This window comes from Drosophila virilis, chromosome 3 (genome assembly GCF_030788295.1).
Source record: "Drosophila virilis strain 15010-1051.87 chromosome 3, Dvir_AGI_RSII-ME, whole genome shotgun sequence".
Taxonomy (NCBI): Eukaryota; Metazoa; Arthropoda; class Insecta; order Diptera; family Drosophilidae; genus Drosophila; species Drosophila virilis.
The window spans coordinates 4,805,853-4,822,474 of NC_091545.1; the positions used below are offsets into that span (position 1 = coordinate 4,805,853).

At 38.3% G+C, this 16,622-nt stretch overlaps 5 protein-coding genes and 1 long non-coding RNA gene across 9 annotated transcripts; 1 reads left to right on the forward strand and 5 right to left on the reverse strand.

Annotated features, from left to right (window-relative positions):
* Positions 1 to 1,789: 1,789 nt before the first annotated feature.
* On the reverse strand, positions 1,790 to 3,647 carry LOC6622694 (chymotrypsin inhibitor SCI-I). Its single transcript, XM_002046420.4, has 2 exons — positions 2,600 to 3,647; positions 1,790 to 2,525 (listed from the first exon to the last, which is right to left on the reverse strand). Exons 1-2 carry the CDS (start codon positions 2,685 to 2,687, stop codon positions 2,278 to 2,280), a joined length of 336 nt encoding a protein of 111 aa, XP_002046456.1. The 5' UTR covers positions 2,688 to 3,647; the 3' UTR covers positions 1,790 to 2,277.
* Positions 3,648 to 4,180: 533 nt separating this feature from the next.
* Positions 4,181 to 8,730, reverse strand: mth (methuselah). Of its 2 annotated transcripts, XM_032434306.2 has the most exons (10): positions 8,607 to 8,730; positions 7,469 to 7,948; positions 7,254 to 7,413; positions 6,554 to 6,736; positions 5,859 to 6,125; positions 5,719 to 5,801; positions 5,378 to 5,466; positions 5,119 to 5,313; positions 4,893 to 5,001; positions 4,181 to 4,630 (listed from the first exon to the last, which is right to left on the reverse strand). In XM_032434306.2, exons 1-9 carry the CDS (start codon positions 8,613 to 8,615, stop codon positions 4,893 to 4,895), a joined length of 1,575 nt encoding a protein of 524 aa, XP_032290197.1. In that variant the 5' UTR covers positions 8,616 to 8,730; the 3' UTR covers positions 4,181 to 4,630. The 2 variants fall into 2 exon arrangements, with proteins under 2 accessions (XP_032290197.1, XP_032290198.1); XM_032434307.2 differs by lacking the exon at positions 4,893 to 5,001.
* LOC138911095 (uncharacterized) lies at positions 5,455 to 6,056 on the forward strand. The gene is made up of 2 exons (XR_011416403.1): positions 5,455 to 5,532; positions 5,694 to 6,056. It is a non-coding gene; the product is annotated as an uncharacterized lncRNA (long non-coding RNA).
* LOC26530400 (odorant receptor 2a) lies at positions 7,839 to 14,005 on the reverse strand. Of its 3 annotated transcripts, none has more exons than XM_070208285.1 (8): positions 13,420 to 14,005; positions 12,986 to 13,350; positions 12,700 to 12,898; positions 12,354 to 12,639; positions 12,085 to 12,289; positions 11,766 to 12,029; positions 11,537 to 11,690; positions 8,063 to 8,563 (listed from the first exon to the last, which is right to left on the reverse strand). In XM_070208285.1, the coding sequence occupies exons 2-6, from the start codon at positions 13,283 to 13,285 to the stop codon at positions 11,814 to 11,816; spliced, it is 1,206 nt and encodes a 401-aa protein (XP_070064386.1). In that variant the 5' UTR covers positions 13,286 to 13,350; positions 13,420 to 14,005; the 3' UTR covers positions 8,063 to 8,563; positions 11,537 to 11,690; positions 11,766 to 11,813. The 3 variants fall into 3 exon arrangements, with proteins under 3 accessions (XP_015031592.2, XP_070064386.1, XP_070064387.1); XM_070208286.1 differs by having other exon boundaries at positions 8,063 to 8,396; positions 8,465 to 8,563; positions 12,986 to 14,005; XM_015176106.3 differs by lacking the exon at positions 8,063 to 8,563 and adding an exon at positions 7,839 to 7,962 and having other exon boundaries at positions 12,986 to 14,005.
* A 150-nt stretch (positions 14,006 to 14,155) lies between these two features.
* On the reverse strand, positions 14,156 to 14,654 carry LOC6622683 (kappaPI-actitoxin-Avd3c). The gene is made up of 2 exons (XM_002046422.4): positions 14,497 to 14,654; positions 14,156 to 14,440 (listed from the first exon to the last, which is right to left on the reverse strand). The coding sequence occupies exons 1-2, from the start codon at positions 14,582 to 14,584 to the stop codon at positions 14,238 to 14,240; spliced, it is 291 nt and encodes a 96-aa protein (XP_002046458.1). The 5' UTR covers positions 14,585 to 14,654; the 3' UTR covers positions 14,156 to 14,237.
* Positions 14,655 to 15,942: 1,288 nt separating this feature from the next.
* Positions 15,943 to 16,438, reverse strand: LOC6622674 (papilin). The gene is made up of 2 exons (XM_002046423.3): positions 16,280 to 16,438; positions 15,943 to 16,213 (listed from the first exon to the last, which is right to left on the reverse strand). Exons 1-2 carry the CDS (start codon positions 16,389 to 16,391, stop codon positions 16,008 to 16,010), a joined length of 318 nt encoding a protein of 105 aa, XP_002046459.1. The 5' UTR covers positions 16,392 to 16,438; the 3' UTR covers positions 15,943 to 16,007.
* Between the last annotated feature and the right edge of the window lie 184 nt (positions 16,439 to 16,622).

Sequence of the window (16,622 nt, forward strand, 5' to 3'; positions counted from 1 at the left end):
TAAAATCAGTTTATGAAATCTTTAATTACAAAAATGACGCTCAGTCTTGTGTTTGAAAAGTTTTTGAAGAAGAAATTCCCTTCGAAATACAATTATTTAAGCTTTGGCCGAATTCTCATTTGATTTTCACACTTATTCCACAGTTTAAAGTGGAATTTTAAAAGCCCATATATAAAGAAAACTACTTTCAATCTCTCACAGCCATTATTCACAAGCGTAAGCCAGCTGGGAGCCTATCAAGAAATGGGTTTTTCCCAGTTCAACTTCATTTGAAAATCTTCTTTATTGCCTACACTTATCTCTGGCAAGGAGAAGCCACGGCAATTGAATTCGCAGATAAGACCAAGATGGTTCCCCGATTATTGTTACCAAATGAGCATATTAAACTCCAAAGTTTATTTATATATACCGTTCTATACCTTATATGAGATATAGGTCCAAATGACACGTAGGGCGTTCTATGGTTAATGTAGGGTAATAAATGTTGCCTTGTGCCTAACGTGTACGTGTTCAAAGTCAGTTTTTTATTTTTCTATGCAGGGGCAATGACAACGGCAATTATCATTATGATATAATATATGAATACGATAATAACCGATGTGATGAGATCCAAGAGAAACACAATTTGGATTAGAAATTTTTTGTTATTTTTTTTTGGGTGGTCTCAAATTGTTTTATAGCCAAAAATCGATTTGCGAAAGCAACCAAAACGAGCCGCGCAATTGCCAATTAATTTGATGGCTTTGAAAACAATTGAACAAAACGTGTAAACACATATAAACATACAGATATATATAGATATATATTTGTATTAATAAGCTGAAAACGTGCCCCGTCTGCCATCCAGCCGGATCCGCAGTACGAGCCTCAAGACCTATTCCGTGGTATTCCCGAATTATGCGCGTTGACATTGTCTCGAAAAGGAGAGTTTTTTTTTTTTTTGAACAAACTGGTTTCGCGCTTCAGCATTGAGCCTCAAGTGCCGGCAACTACATATGTATATATTGTCAAAGACTCGGCAAATAATACAAAAATATATATAAAACTTGTGGGCAGCTCTCTCGGTCGCTCGATCATAAAAATCACATTTTAATCGCTCGCCAGGCATCCAAGGCTTCCCCCAAATTGAAGATCACATTGCGCTGGATGCCAAAGCGAATAAGAAACATAACCAAAAGAAACTGACCTTGACACTCTCGTTGGCTGGAGAGCGGATTCCCGAACAGATGTCCGAATACTTATGGGCGCCACAGTTTAATTAGTTGCCAATTAGCGATCTTAACGTTAAGATAGTTTGCTCAAATATTTAAACGAGTTGATTAAAAATATGATGTGAACTTCTTGCGCGCACTCACTTAACTTTTAGTTTTTCAATTATCTTTGACACATATAAAGTTGAAGGTTTGAACCCAACGTATTTTCACTTAATTAAATTCTCTTTGCGTTTGTTTAACCGCTGCCGAACTTCTTGTTTGGCCAATTCACTGCAACTGAGCATTTGCTTGGGCAATTGTCTGCAGCTGTTAGATAACAGCAGCTGCGCTGTTAAGTTGCACAAAAAGCTTCCGCCGCACAAGCTTAACAGAAAGTTTTGATGTGACTCGGTTGAAGACTTTCAATTTATACAGTGGCGGACAAAACAAACTGCTCACTTACTTTCACATTGTTTAAGGCGGGGTACTTTTTTTTTTTTTGAAATAGCAGCACACATTTAGGGTTCATATAATTGTACTTAATCCCGATGTTAAAGTGTAGACCTGAAAATACACTCTATATAAAAAGAACAACTTTGTTAAAGCAGATTCTCTAGCTGTATTTCAGTTTTATACCAATTCATGTTTCAGTTGAAGGTCCAGTTCACGTGTTCGGTTTAGGAATATGTTAAAAATGTTATAGACTTAACAATTAATTGAAAATTAGATAATTATGCTTTTAACAGACTACCCTAATGAAAACAAATGTTGGGCAACGGCAAGCCCCAAGCTTGAAGACTATTTAACATAAAGCTCCAAAAGTATCCCATTTAAGAGCATATCGAAGTACTTTTCATAGAATTAAGCAACCCTTTGTTGATTATCATATAACAATATCTTAAGCGTTTAACTAATAATATAAACAAATATGAAATTTGTGAAATTGAAATTCGAAATAAACTATCAAGCCTGCCTCAGCGACAAATGAGAAAATCCTAACAAAGAAAGCTCCTATCAGAATAAATAATTTCAAGATCAGTTCAAATTAGAATTGTAATTGGAATTGTAAGTGGAACGAAGCGCATCAATTCCATATTCCGTATTCAGTTACTGGAACTTGCACTGCTGCTCTCTCATTGCGCCTGCACTTGCTCTTGCAGAGGCTTTTGGTGCAGAAGCGATTCTTGTTGCCGCCGCAGCCGTTGTAGGAGAGTCTCTTGCAGGATCGGCTCCTGGTATCGTACCACCACATATATATATTCGCATTCCCGTAGCAGACGGTCTCATTGGCGTGTCCTTCGCTTTTGCCGCCTATGCAAACTGGTTGGCTATCTGTAGAGGGTTAAGAAGTTGTTAATGCCCCGCATCATTTCTGGCCGTGCAGAGGACGTGCCACAATTGGTTACCTGCAACACCACCACGACAGACCATCGCCTGTATGCCAGTGTGGGCCACATAGAAAGCCAGGCCAGCCAGGATTAGAAAGAATTTCATTTTGAAGAAACTCACTAAACTCAGCTCGATCTGAACTGACTTTCAACTGAACATTTGCAGCGCATATATAGCCAATCGATAAGAGACTCTGCAGGTAGTGCCAGACCCCAAACGCGACAGCTGTTCCACAACTTGGAACTTTGAAGAGATTTTACAACAGAGGCCCTTATCAGGGTGCTGAGTATAAATTCAGATTCGAACAGTTTTTTTTCTGTTGCAATTGTAAAAGTTTGAGGAAAACTTTCGATTCAACTGCAAACGCATCTGTGGCCATGATTTAAAAAATTTGCAAAGAACAAAAAAGAAAAAACGAATAAAATCGAAATATTAGCTGTTAGCAAACGTGTGGTAATTGCAATAGATCTGATAAATCGTGGCTTTTGTAAACTCTCATTGTGGCCCACACTCAAGCCCAGACGAACCATTGCCGAGGCTCTGTTCCTGTTAAGAGATTCGTCCTGCATTATAATTGGTTTAATATTTGACTTTTATGCTAAAGTTAACCAACAGGTCTGTTTTGGCGGCATAATGGCAGGCCCTGAACTGTTCCGGCAGTGCCGCAGGAATGCGAATAATGCAATGTGATATTACCACATCGATACCCACCTCTGCAGGAAGATGGCCTACAAGGGCTGCGCTGGCAACAACAATCGCAAAAGTCCCAATCCCGTACATTAGTGGAATGTTAAATGTGATATGTTAAATATGAATATTGAAATTCATTCATTACTTATTATTAAACCTAGGTTAATTTCCAAAGTAGGCATTTGTAACACTTCTTCTGTCGATTCAATAAGAACCATAGGAAGAAAAACAGGCTAAGATAAGCAAATTAATATACATAATGAATTAAAAAGATAAAAAATAATAATAATTTTGACTATTTCCTCTAAAATAAAAACGTATCAAATAAACTTTAAAAAAAATAATTTAAAACCAATTTAAACCCAAATCAGATGGTCAACAAAAAGTTTCATACAAACGTGTTTCGCGATCTTTCCACAATTACGGCTAGCATTTTTTTAGGCATCCATATCCTGGTAAAATCGTCAGCCAATCAGTCGGAACAAACGGTTTTACCTATAAAGATAGCTCTTTAAGTATTACATTTGATTTGAGGTCGCCGCTCGAATTAGCTACCGATATGCAAACAAATATCGATACCCAGGGAACACCGCGAGGAGGCCATCACTAATGCAATGGGGCCTTGTATTAACATGGCCTTCGAGTCGACTTGAAATGCTTTAATTTTCAAAATTATAACATTTCCATGTTCCCCAACGCTCACATTTAACCGTTGTACTTTCTTACCTTCATAGGGTGTGCTATCTGAGACGAACATTATTCGAAGTGCATTCATGCTCTCGGCCTGTCCATTACGTCTGGCTGTAAAGAGAACGCTTATTAGAATTTAAATAGTTTATTATTTGTAGCTTAAAGTTAGAGATTTCCTAATATTAAACGATGCCTACGTAATCCCTGTCAATGCCAGATGCAGTTACCAAAATATATTTATAGACATGTATACATGTTTACAAAATGTTGCAGAAAACAAATTGATGCAAAGCAAATATATCGATATGTCGTGAGACAATCATCGTTCACGATGAACTTGTTCACAAATGAACATTTACTTCCAACGATTGCGAGGCTGGTTCCGAGCTTTGGTCTCTTTGGTCTCCTTGCCAACAGTAATACTCAAGGGGATTCTGGTATGATCATGCTATATACCGATTTAAATGCATATATATTGTATAGTTAGTAGTATATAGTTTGCGTTATAAAAATACTTGATCTGACATATTGATCTATATATAAATCGAAAATGGTTGAGAGTAAATAAATGCGGCTTTTACGAATATTTTCGAGCTGATCCTCCCGCTCTTGATAAACGATATATGCTCATTCGATGGCTCTGCATTTTCTGATCGACCTGGTTTAGCCTGAAAGTATATATTTAATATACATATATATGACGAACAGATTATACAGACACAAGATGATTTGTAAGAGGATGCAGTGCGTTAGTTAGTTGACCCGAAGAATTAAAAAAATGCATAAAAAGAAATCGAACACAAAACCACAAAAAAGACAACACAGAAGCAAGAAAAGCAGGCAAATTGGTTAGTATCACAAATTTAAAAGAAAATTCACAAGATGAACAGCGTGCATCAAGGACAACATTGAATAACCAATTGTTTTTACCTAATTCAGGATATTGGGACCGATCTTATTGACAGCTCCATTCCTGTCTTGGAGTGCGATTTCTTCTTCGGAGTCGCTGCCATCTTCGGCCGATTCTATGCCCCGAATACTTTTGCCAAAAAAGGATGGATGAGCCCAATTATAAATGTTCATGATATCTAACTTTCTCACTCACTCACTCACTCTCTCTCTCTCTTTCTCTCTCTTTCTCTCTGTCGATACTTACCGATTCGAGATGAGTCTCAAGACGCTGCTCTTCAGCACGAACATGATGAATATGATGACGCCCTGGGCACAGTTGATATAATCGAAGAATGAAAAGATTTTCTCGAGTATCTTCTGATTTTGTGCGAAATACGCGAATATTTCAAAGGTCCAGGTCACGCCCATAATGACAAACAGTCGCATAAACAGAGTGTATCTATATAAGTTAATCAAAAGACATTATGACCATTATCTAGATTAGAATCTGTCATGCTCCATACGTTTGTCTTTCCGAATTGAGTCGCTGTTCACGCTCCCCGTGTGCCGCAACGTTCTGCAAGTCCCTCTTCACCTCCAGAATGCGAATGGCCTGCAGAAGAACAGCAGAAGTATACCATCTGAGGTTATCAACAAAGGACATCGGGAGATTATCTTGGTAAACATAAAAGTTTTTCTTCAACTCTATGATATAGTAGTCCGATCCGGTCAGTTTTAGCAGACTTGGGTCTACCTACTCGACTCTTGCTGTTGATCAAGTATCTGCATAAATTCTATGTCCTAAATCCTTCCCAAAATTTACACATTTCTTAAACTTAGCCCCATGAAAGATGGCAAATCTTACAGTCAGTATAAACATTATGATGTTGAAAAGGATTTGTAGAGCCATTGGACCATGGAAATAGAGCAGCGCAGACCAATCGTGAGCTATGAGAAAAGACATTGATAAGATATTCAGACGATAAATTCGGGTACTCAACTCACTCTTAACCCAACAATTGTAAAGCCCAACTCCTGGCATCCAAAAAAGTTCGTCATCGTCGTTATCATCCAGTTTATAATCGACGATAATCACAATTAGGGTAAGTAGAGCAGCAACACCCCAAGCATATAGGCTGTAGATCAGGAATCGGTACCTGGGCGTATATCGTTGCACATTGTAGTTGTTGCTGCGGAAACTGCTCCACAGATCAAAACTGATGACGGTCAGCCAAAGGAAGCTAGCCATGACAGCAAAGTAGCCCACATAACCTGCAGTAGTAAGGTTTGTTTAGTAAATATAATGCTTAAAATATTGAATTGTAGAGCCTGAACCCATTGAATGGATAAAGCCGTCATTCTAGATCAGTATGTGGAGATGAGGTGGGAATTAAGAGGTAGAGCTACTTGATATTTTGAGTGTAGCACCTTCTGTTGCCTGCCACGATCGAAATCCATTTTATCTCCGAGATTTTGAGAGCTGAATGCAACAAATTTTGTATGAAGACTCTTTAAAGATTTACACAGATTCAAAATCTTTCAATTATTAGATACCTCCCCACAAAATTGAAAAAAATCCAAGTATATTATAGAGGAAAGCTGGAATGATTTAAAGGAAAGTTCGGCGTTGGGTTCTGGGCAACTCCTTATTGGGCTAGTTCAGGCTTAGACTCAGCTGTTTCTTTCATTTAAGTTCTTACCATTTAACTGACACATTGACTTCGACCAGTCCTCCTTCCAGGAATCGACTAGGAGTAATGCATATGCTATAAGCAGGCTGGCCATGTAGCATGTGAAGCAACAGCCGTGTAGATTCCGTAGCTTCGGTATGAACAGGTAGACGATGATCGTTGACAATAAACAAATGATCGATAACAGTCGCACTGCAAAGGATATTGGAAACTGATCAGCGATAGATTAAGCATAAGGTAAATCCATTCAAAGCCACATTTCAAGTATCAATTCAACAATATTATTCGAACGATTTCTTCTTTACAGAACACTCGTTACTATGGAGGACCAAAGGGCCATCCAGCTGGCGATCTACAGTGTCTACTCTCTCTTCTGAAAGAAGGTTCCTACCGTCTTGCCGTCAAGGAAGGGTTAGGCGTAAAGGGAGTGCAGCTTGTCTAACGCTCTACTCATTTACTCTCTCTTCTGTAGATAGCCGAGGGCTTAGGGTATATTTCCACAGTATGGGGCCACATCTGCCACAAGCAGGTGTCAGACTGGAAGTACGCCGGCTTACGGTTCTGGGCGGGATCTCTAAGAGTCGGCGTTCGGTGATCTGATCAAGAAGATATCGTCTTGACACCTACTCATATCCTAATTCCTTTGCAAGTCTGTTGTTTCTTGGTATCCCTAGTCGGGTACTCCCGGCTATTTTGTTCTCTAGCTTACGTATATTGTACAGCAATTGACTCTCCGGCGGGTCGTTGCAGTTGTGCGGCACGAGCGTGATGACCGTTTTGTTGTCGCCAGCACTGATTGGATGCGGTTGGAGGCAGTACTCCTGCTTCGACAAGGACTTCTGATCGAAATGACGCAGTAGCCTGCCATCCTAGAAAAGCTTAGATTTATTAAAAGAAGGATCTCGCACTGGATGCCAATCAAACCTCCATCAGTGTCCATCCATGAGATTCATCGTTTAACGCATCCAGATGGAAATGTTCCGAACAGGGTACAGGCAGATCTTGCTGTACGATAAAGTCCTTCAGAACGTGCCTCCTCACCTGAGTGCCATTGGCCAGGCTTATGTTCACATAGGGATCATAGTCAACTGCCTTGGCAATATCTCCGCTGCACGTGCGTTCATTCCTGTCGAGAAAGAGATTCCTGTGGCAACAGAACCGTATACAGCTGCCCAGTCGACAGGCACATCCTCGCAGGTGCCTGGGCACTGACTCCTTCTCTCCGTCCGCCAATATCTCAAAGTCATATTCCCCAGTCTGCTCTGGCGGTATGACCAGCCCTTCGTACTGATACGAGCCGTTTGAGAGCTTGGGGCTATGCGAGAGGTCCACCGTGTCGAAGTAATCGCATCCTGGTATTTGGGCAGCTACAATCTCTAGAAATAGCAGTGTTAGCACAAGTCCCTGAAAGATATTGTCTGCGAGTATAATAGTTACCAGATTTTAATAATCAACCTAGCTCAATGGCTACTTAATCGACTAGACAAAAATCTAACATTATCTACGGCTAGTTTATAGGGGAAACTATTTAATTATATTAATATTAATTCAAATTTAAATAACTAATTTTAATTCGTTTAAAACTCTCATAGAGAATGATTTACATAGTAAAACTATGCCGGGAATGTTTTGAATTAAATTATTAAATAGGTTTTTCTAGCTCTCATTTACTCTCTTTAAGCACTTTGTTTGATTTTCACTTAAATGCGCAAAAGTTGTGCATCAAAATTATTTTTAGAACAAACATTTATTTATTTATATACATATATATTTTAATATTTCATAATGCAAATTCAGAACGTACTTTTACCATACGTCGAATTGCGTTTTATAGTGCTTCAAGGTGTATATGCTGTGAATTTTATATATTAATTATGTTTATGAGCTTTATTTGTAATTATTTCAATTTATTTCAATTACTTATATCTCCAGAAATAATTGATTAAAGTGAAGCTTTCATTTTCACTTGGTACAGTTGGGGCATCCTTTTTTGTGCAAAGGAACCATGCCGTTTGGCATCTGCAAATACAAATTGGTATAAAAATATCCATATTCAACTTACAGATTTCATGCTAAGCTCCTTTTAAAGAAGACACAATGTTCTTGGTGAGTCAACGAGAGTGCCCAGACTAAACGACACATGGACAAACTTTTACAAATATACCCGCAGAGCGGCAAATATTTTGAGCGTCAATTGTGCTGAGCTGCACGACTACAAGATACCATCTTTTTTGCGTGAAATACAAATTTGTTAACTATTTTTTCGTTTAAAACTCGACTGCGCACAAAGTACGCAAAATATCGAATTTTTGGTTATCTTATCTTTAGCTGAAATATATCCCCCTTAACTCTTTTCACTGGGTAGTCTCGCTCTATATATGTACATATGTGCTAATTTTTAATGGTATAAGTGAGATTCGCACTAAAATGAGGAACGGTCCAACCATGCAAATAAAAACATTGAGTAAGCAACAAATACATGAAATTTTTACTGTTATATACCACATACACACACACACACATGCACACACACACTTGCACGTTTATCTGAGCTGCTTTAATTTGACGTTACTTTGGCGTATGACATCACTCCGGATATACGCACACACACACACATATATATATATATATATATTAAGTAGAAGACAAAGTTTATTCGGGGTTTGCTATTGAGCAAAAAGAGAAACCCGACTAGAAACGAAGGTTAGTCGCAGACTCGACTTCAGGTACGATTGTTTATTATGATTTGTCATGTTGGCCTAGGTAAGTTATTTAAATGTTGTCGAACAACAAATTAAAAGCTGTTAAAAATAGCCTATTATATTAATAGATTGAACAAATGTTAAATACTCTTTTAGAAATATGGCTTGCATTGTTAAGCTTAAAGCTCTAGAAATAACAGAAAAACTCAGAAATATGCTGATATTAAGAAATATTTGTCTAAATTTTCACCAAAGCTAGTTGTTCCTTGAAAAATAAACTTGCAGCAGTAACTTTTGTTGCCAGTTGTAAAAAACACCTGAACATACCCGCTTAATACCTGGTGCGAAGCATCAGAACGTGTTTTTCAAGCGCAAATATTTAGTATGCATAGAGATAAGTTCCAGTCTCTGGCTGTATAGTCTGAGCCCACCTCAACTATATGTATGTACATATATAAAATAAGGGCATAATGTTTTGTACAAAAGTAGGTAACAGGCAGAAAAAAAAATATATTCTTGCTAAACATCAATGGGCGACTGACCATCTTAAAGGTCTAGAAATTTTAACTTTTTTAAGGATCGATTCTCCTAGTGTCTGTGAAGTACGAGTTTCTTTCTGATAATCTTATTTATATATATGTTTTGAGCAAATAACTTAAGTTGTAAGCTTTCAGCTTTTAAAATAGATTAAACAGATCAAGTATCTTATTTTAGCTGTTGCAAGAATTTTCAACATTAAATGTTGTTAGAAACAGTGCAGGGTATCCCCTGGTTGGGCACATAAGCTTTTTTTATTTGTTTTTCTCTCTCTCTCTCTTTCTCTCTTTTCTGAGATCTCTTCCTCTTGCTTTTTTTCATTAACTAACATACAATCAGTGTTGCCAATTTAGATTTTTTCCCGTCAGATCTGGCGTTTTTGAAAATCTGACTGCGGCAAAAAAAGGGAAACAGCGGGCAGTGGGAATTCTGGCTTTTTAAAAATGAGATTAACTTGCTTTTCGATTTTTTTTTTTATCAAATCATTTGATATTAACAAAAATGTATCTAAACTTGCAATGAGCCAAGTTGGTATCATTATTGCAAGGAAAACAAAATGTCGAAAGCTGTTTATAAGCAAAAAGTGCGTTAAGTACCGAGCCTACAAGCTGGCTGGGCAAGGATATTACTGACGATAGATGGTCTTATTGCAGCTATTGCAAAAGCAATATAACGGCCAAGCTATCCGATTTAAAAGCACATGCACAAAATAAATTTTGGACATGGCCAGCTAAAACAGTAGAGCAAGAGGTATAGCCCAAAACACTCCAGTGGATCATTTGATCAGCTTGTATGCTATGCTATTCGATGACAAATGCACAAAAAATATATTAAAAAATGCCTTGGCTCCTCATTTCTGTGAGGATCTGCAAAAAAATATGGGTGATGCCAAGTTTACAAACAGTAATTATTTGCATTTAGTCGGCATTAGCGAGTCCTTGAATTTGTTGTATACTCTATTACTTTTTATTAAAATATCAAACAAAAAATATCTTTAAAATTTCAGCATTTTGTTCAGCTTTGACTGATTTGCGATTTTTTTTTTGAGCAGATCTAGCTTTTTTGGTTCTCAATAAATGGCAACACTGCGTACAATGTGTTCTTGTGCTCAAAATTCAATAAAATACATGCATACGTATGTATTTATGTGAATATGTGAATATCCCATACAATTATTGCTTTGCACATACCAGCAAACATATGTACATATATATACTCTTCGTCTTCGTCCTCTACGACGAGCCACATGTTAAGCGTATCTACAGAATATTCAACATATTTCTTACTCAACGAGTAGCTCGAACGCATACTCGATCCACGCGATCCACATGAACCACGCGATTCACACGATCCACCCATCGATTCGCACAATTGACACGCTTGGGTTATTTTTCGCAGTCTACAAGCTCTTGAGCCGCTTTTTTCGCCACTCTCTCTCTCTCTCTCTCTCTCTCTCTCGCTCTCGTTCTCTCCCCTGACTCTTGGGTGCGAGAGAGAGGTTCTTTAATCTATCATAAAATGTGCTTATGTACTTTTATGTGCTCCATATAAGTATTATAGAACAATATATATAATACCCATGGGAACAATCGGTCGAAAATGAGGTTCTTGTATGAAAAAATGTGTTCTTTATACAATATCTCGACAAACTACTTGGTTTAAATAGTCAAGCATTATGATGTGAGCAAAATATTATTAAATATTATCATCGTTCTACTGTATATGTAAAAGGAAATCGAAATAGAATACAAACCGATCTTTTAAGACGCAGAGTTACAGAACAGAACAACCTTTTGTACTTCCAATCGTTGTGCATATGGGTAGAGGGTATAGGAAACAGTTGCCTAATGAGCTAATGACACGTTTTCCGACACCTGCGACATGCGATGTGAATGAGGTGTGAATAACTGGGGGAAAATTATGAGAAATTAATAGTGGATAATTATGTGATTACATGTTGGGTATGATTGGTTGATAGTTACATGATAACATGTTGGGTTTGAGTACACGCTTGTTCGATTGAATGATGTCTAGGACCTGCTGTACATTTGCCTGAGCACGGCCACAATGGAATAGGACTTGCTTATGATATACGTGAAACTGGGCAGAGTGAGATCCATAAAGCCGCCAGCCGTAAAACGAAAGGGACGTTCCGCGTTTATCATGAAAATCAACAAAGTTTGTTTACACTTCCTGTCGAGCCCGGGCCAATTGCAGCCAAACCCAGAAGTAGGCAGCGTCTTGCTCTAGACGGAAAGATATATATTACACAGGTATATATGGTATAGGTATATAGAGTACCTGCTCGTAGACCTCGTTGCCGAAATAGCAATACAAGAACAATTGACAGAGCACACAGCAGAGCAACAGGTTCATAATAATGGAGCTCTTCGAGCCGTCGCCAATGACAATTACCTGGAATGCGGTCATGGCGACAATTACCACGGAGCTGACGAACTGCAGCATGACTGGCAGATTAAAGATGCGCTCCACCCGCTGTCGCAAGCTGGAATTTGACAAATATATATATATAATATGCATAATCCCAAAAATGATCATTAACTCCTTACACGATCAGCTCGCAGTGATATTTCACAATGGCCACGAGCCAGCTGTAGGGATCTATCTTGGGCTGCTCCCTGCTAGACGGACGCAGCTCATCGAAGGCCAGGTTGAGTACCTTTAAGTGCATACATATCTGGCCCATCAGCGATATGTTCAGATAGTCAATCGTCGAAGTTTCCAGCGCCAAAAGAGCAACACTCAGTCCCTTGTACAGGGATTGTAGAATGTGCGGCAGGAATTCGGGCATCTCGGCGCGATACGGAAAACGATTGCCAGCGAAATCCTCTGGAGCTGAGTTCAAATGATTGCCGTGATATTAAAAAATAAATAAATATATAAAAACCCACTAACCGATCAGTATATAAACAACGGCCATTGCGCCCGGCAACAGGACCAGATTAAAGTATATGAGATTTGCCAACTTGCCCTTCAGTTCCGCCCTTTGAAATGTCTCCATTTGCTGCTCGGAAAGAACACATCGACGAGTGATGCTGCTTAGCCTGAGAATAACATCCTTTAGGCATCCGTAGTGATAGCAGGTGTTGCAGGCCTAAAATTAGTTATTAAGGGATTATTTTTTTTTAATTTTAACTTTCACATTTTACTAAATTCCCTAGTCTGGTTAACAAAAGCTTACCTTTAGCAAGAAGACAACATGTGTCAAGGATAAGACGACGTTTTGTGTGAACGCGTCCAAGTCATGCCAATTGAGATACAGATCGTATAACTCGAAAAAGACATAGCCAAGCATTGCGAACAGAACCAGGGATCCAAAGATTATGATGCTCATCTGCTGCCGCGGCGTCTCCCGCTTCAGGCCCAACAGTGGCAGACCCACCAGGTGCGCCAGCCACAGGTTCAACTCGATAGAACCAATTCGGCCCTCGGACGCATTTGAGGGCAGAAGGCGTTGAATAGCTCGCAGTAACTTTTTCATTTTTCAATTGGAATTCCAAGTCTAACCAACAATGCCTTATATAAGGCGAGAGAGCATTGCGTGAGCTACTTGCCAGCCCACATTTAAATAAATAATCCTTTAAAGTGTTTGATTATTTAATTACTATTATTTACCATATTCGGTAATCGCTCGAGCAAGCTGACAAATTGCTTGGCCAGTTTACGTCATCTATTAAATAGGTGTCAGTGGAAAGGGGAAAGCCCAATTCCATTGGATAGTTGCCTTGAGAGAAGCCAGCTTTCAGTAGAACTTTCCGTTAACTAGTTGAGAATTATAGGCGCTCGCAATATAAATGTAAATGTTAGATGTGAAAATACGTAATTGAGATTCTCCTGATGGAGTAAGATAAATTCTGATTAGAATAAGGACTGCAGCACGCAAACCATGGAATGAAGGTCGATATGTTTGCACAGCTTATTTTTTGCAAAGGGAGTAAGTAAATCATTCGATTTATCGAGTCTATGGTATACATTGTCTGAAATGTATTGTATTTTGATTATCAGCAAAATTCTTTTTTGACTATTTTGTATTTCGATTATGAGTCAGCTTTCTGGCAAGTCTTTCTTTGATATATATCTCAATCCCAAGTAGAGGCTATTCTCTTTTGCTATTGTAGAACTTTTCCTAAACAAGTTGAGAATTATAGGCGCACGCAATATGTTAATGTAAGTTCGTGCAAAGACAGCATATGCCACGAATTAGAACTCTTGTTAAGACTCTTAAGTTCTCCCTACTGGAAATATCAGAACTTTGTCTTAGCTAAAGTTATATTATCCAGCTAGATTGATTATGCTTACGATTTGTATTACTTAGATCAAATAGAATTCTTTTACTTTGACTTTACCTGAGTTTGTTTTCTGTCATATTGCAACATTTATGTCATTTATTCCAATATTCATAATTCCATTTAAATGGGAAAATTTCGTTGGCCTTAGGTGCGACGCACACACTTCCTCTCGCAAGATTGTCGAGTGCAATATCGATTATCGTTGCCCGCACAGCCCCGGTAGATCATGTTCTTGCAGGATCGACTGCGGCTGTCGTAATACCACATATTATTATTGTAATATCTGCGACATTGGCGAGTACGTGAATTGCCCTCATTTTTACCGCCTGCGCAAGATTGTCGGGGTCCTGTGGAGTAGAAATTGTATTATATTAAATTCTAAAGAACAACTAAAGTGACTTACCATAAACAGACCCAGGACAATCGTCCACCTGGGCCTGAGAATGGGCCACAAAGAGCGCCAGGCAAGCCAAGATCAGAACGAATTTCATCTTGAAGCTGACTTTAAAACTTTGCTCAGCTTGAATCGAATTAAAACTGAAAATTTGAACGCTTTATGTAATAAATAAATGCCAAAAATAAATGGATTGATTTCCCGACAGCTGTTCCAGAAGGCGGGCAATGAATACAATGCTAAATTAAAATTCTGAATGAAATTGCGGTCAACATATTTCCATTATATGCACAGATGTTATTTTTAAATGGGGTTTTTTTCCATTAAACAAAATTAAACAAAATGTTAGCTCTACAAAGGTTTTTGTAACATACTTATGCGGGTTTTTAAGCAACGAGAAAGAAAAGCTATCTTCGGCACGCCGATGATCTCATACCCTTGCAGACTGAACCTTTTGATAATGCTTATAGGGCTTTGCCCGTATCGAAGAAGCACAGGGAAAATAATTAAAGCCGAGTTTGGTGAAAATATCTTGATAAACCGAGCAATCGTTCCTATGGCAGCCATATGATATAGTGGTCCGATCTTAATAGGATTTTGCCTATATATGAGAAATATAGTAAAACTAATAAATGCCGAGCTTGGTCAAGACATCTTGTAAAACAAAATGTTTTTTCATACAACTTAATTTTTGATCGATCGTTCCTATAGCAGCTATATGATATAATGGTCCAATCCAGCTGGTTTTGACTGTTTGGGACTTCTGCAAAGTTTCAAAAAGAAAGCTTTAAAACAGAGGGACTAGTTCGCATAGAAACAGACAGACAGACGGACATGACTATATCGAATCCCTTACGCTGAAAAAGGTTCTTACATATTATACATATCTCGATAAATAGCTATCTAAGTAGATTTTCGGATAACGTTTTTAAACCCTTGAAGAGGGTATTATAATTGTCAAATAATACGCTCTAACACTTGGGATAAATATCTATGCCCATAAAGTATATATTTTATATATATCTAGTTCTACCTTATCTAATTAAAATCTGACTACTATATCATATAGCTGCCTTGGAAACGATGTCTATCAAAATATTCCGGCATTTAGTATACAAACGATCCTACTTACATATGTATTAGCCACACCCTATCTAATATCATAAGAACTATAAGCTTTAAACTAAGATACAGATTAGATATACAATAGAAATATTTAATTTTTCGCAAAATATAAAAAAACAAGAATAAATTAAATACAGATCGGACAATACATACCGAAGTTTGTTGAGGCAAGAAGAGGCACAGTCGCTGCATAAAGTATCTGCATCTGTGTTGTTTTTTGAAAGGATATCTACTAGTCGGGCGCTACCCACTCACATTTACTTTAGTTATTCATGTTGAACGATTTTTGACATTAATAAAAAATGACTGCCAAAAAAATGGCATTCTCACTTATAATGCAATATTCAGTTAGTTTATTTCAATACTCATATTTCGGGTTCATTCTGTTACCATTTTCAATACAAGGTACGACTGCTGCACTTGGCTTCGCAGGCCTGGCGAGTGCAATGGCGATTGTTGTTGCCGCCGCAGCCCTTGTAGGACAACTTCTTGCAGGATCGGCTGGTGCTGTCGTACCACCACATGTCCTTATTGGCATTGCTCGAGCAATTGCGACCAGTGGAACCCTCATTTTTGCGGCCCTCGCAAACCTGTCGATTACCTGTGGAATAAGAGTGAATTATTCGTACTACTATTTAAGAATACAATGACTTTCACAATTTCGTACCTGTAATGCCGCCACGGCAAGCTCTTGTGGGCGGGCTTGTGGGTGGTCTTGCCTGAGCCTGGGTGTGGGCCACGAAGAGCGCCAGGCAAGCCAAGATCAGAATGAATTTCATGTTGTGGATTAAAGATTGTTAAGCTCTGCTTAGTTCGAACTGATTAACAACTGAAAAGATGAGCTCTTATATAGCAAATCGATATGTCAGAGATATGGCTAGAGTTCATTAATTTAATGAGCGCTGTGCCAGATTTTGAACAATGATTGCGAAAAGGGAGCTAAATTTAGATGCTGACGAATTTACATCTTTATTCAATTTAAAAAAAAAAAAAATGGAATGTTGCTGTTA

Excerpts from the sequence above, each read along its gene's own strand:
- LOC6622683 (XM_002046422.4), bottom strand. The coding sequence starts at position 14,584 with ATGAAATTCGTTCTGATCTTGGCTTGCCTGGCGCTCTTTGTGGCCCAT. Across the intron at positions 14,441-14,496 it reads TTGTCCTGGGTCTGTTTATG|GACCCCGACAATCTTGCGCA; the intron begins GTAAGTCACTTT and ends TCTACTCCACAG.
- mth (XM_032434306.2), bottom strand. Across the intron at positions 7,414-7,468 it reads ATGGATGGACACTGATGGAG|GATGGCAGGCTACTGCGTCA; the intron begins GTTTGATTGGCA and ends AAGCTTTTCTAG. Across the intron at positions 6,737-7,253 it reads TCAATTGCTGTACAATATAC|TGCGACTGTTATCGATCATT; the intron begins GTAAGCTAGAGA and ends TATCCTTTGCAG.
- LOC26530400 (XM_015176106.3), bottom strand. The coding sequence starts at position 13,285 with ATGAAAAAGTTACTGCGAGCTATTCAACGCCTTCTGCCCTCAAATGCG. Across the intron at positions 12,899-12,985 it reads ATGTTGTCTTCTTGCTAAAG|GCCTGCAACACCTGCTATCA; the intron begins GTAAGCTTTTGT and ends AACTAATTTTAG. Across the intron at positions 12,030-12,084 it reads GCAACGAGGTCTACGAGCAG|AGCAAGACGCTGCCTACTTC; the intron begins GTACTCTATATA and ends CTTTCCGTCTAG.
- LOC6622694 (XM_002046420.4), bottom strand. The coding sequence starts at position 2,687 with ATGAAATTCTTTCTAATCCTGGCTGGCCTGGCTTTCTATGTGGCCCAC. Across the intron at positions 2,526-2,599 it reads CTGTCGTGGTGGTGTTGCAG|ATAGCCAACCAGTTTGCATA; the intron begins GTAACCAATTGT and ends AACCCTCTACAG.
- LOC6622674 (XM_002046423.3), bottom strand. The coding sequence starts at position 16,391 with ATGAAATTCATTCTGATCTTGGCTTGCCTGGCGCTCTTCGTGGCCCAC. Across the intron at positions 16,214-16,279 it reads TTGCCGTGGCGGCATTACAG|GTAATCGACAGGTTTGCGAG; the intron begins GTACGAAATTGT and ends CTTATTCCACAG.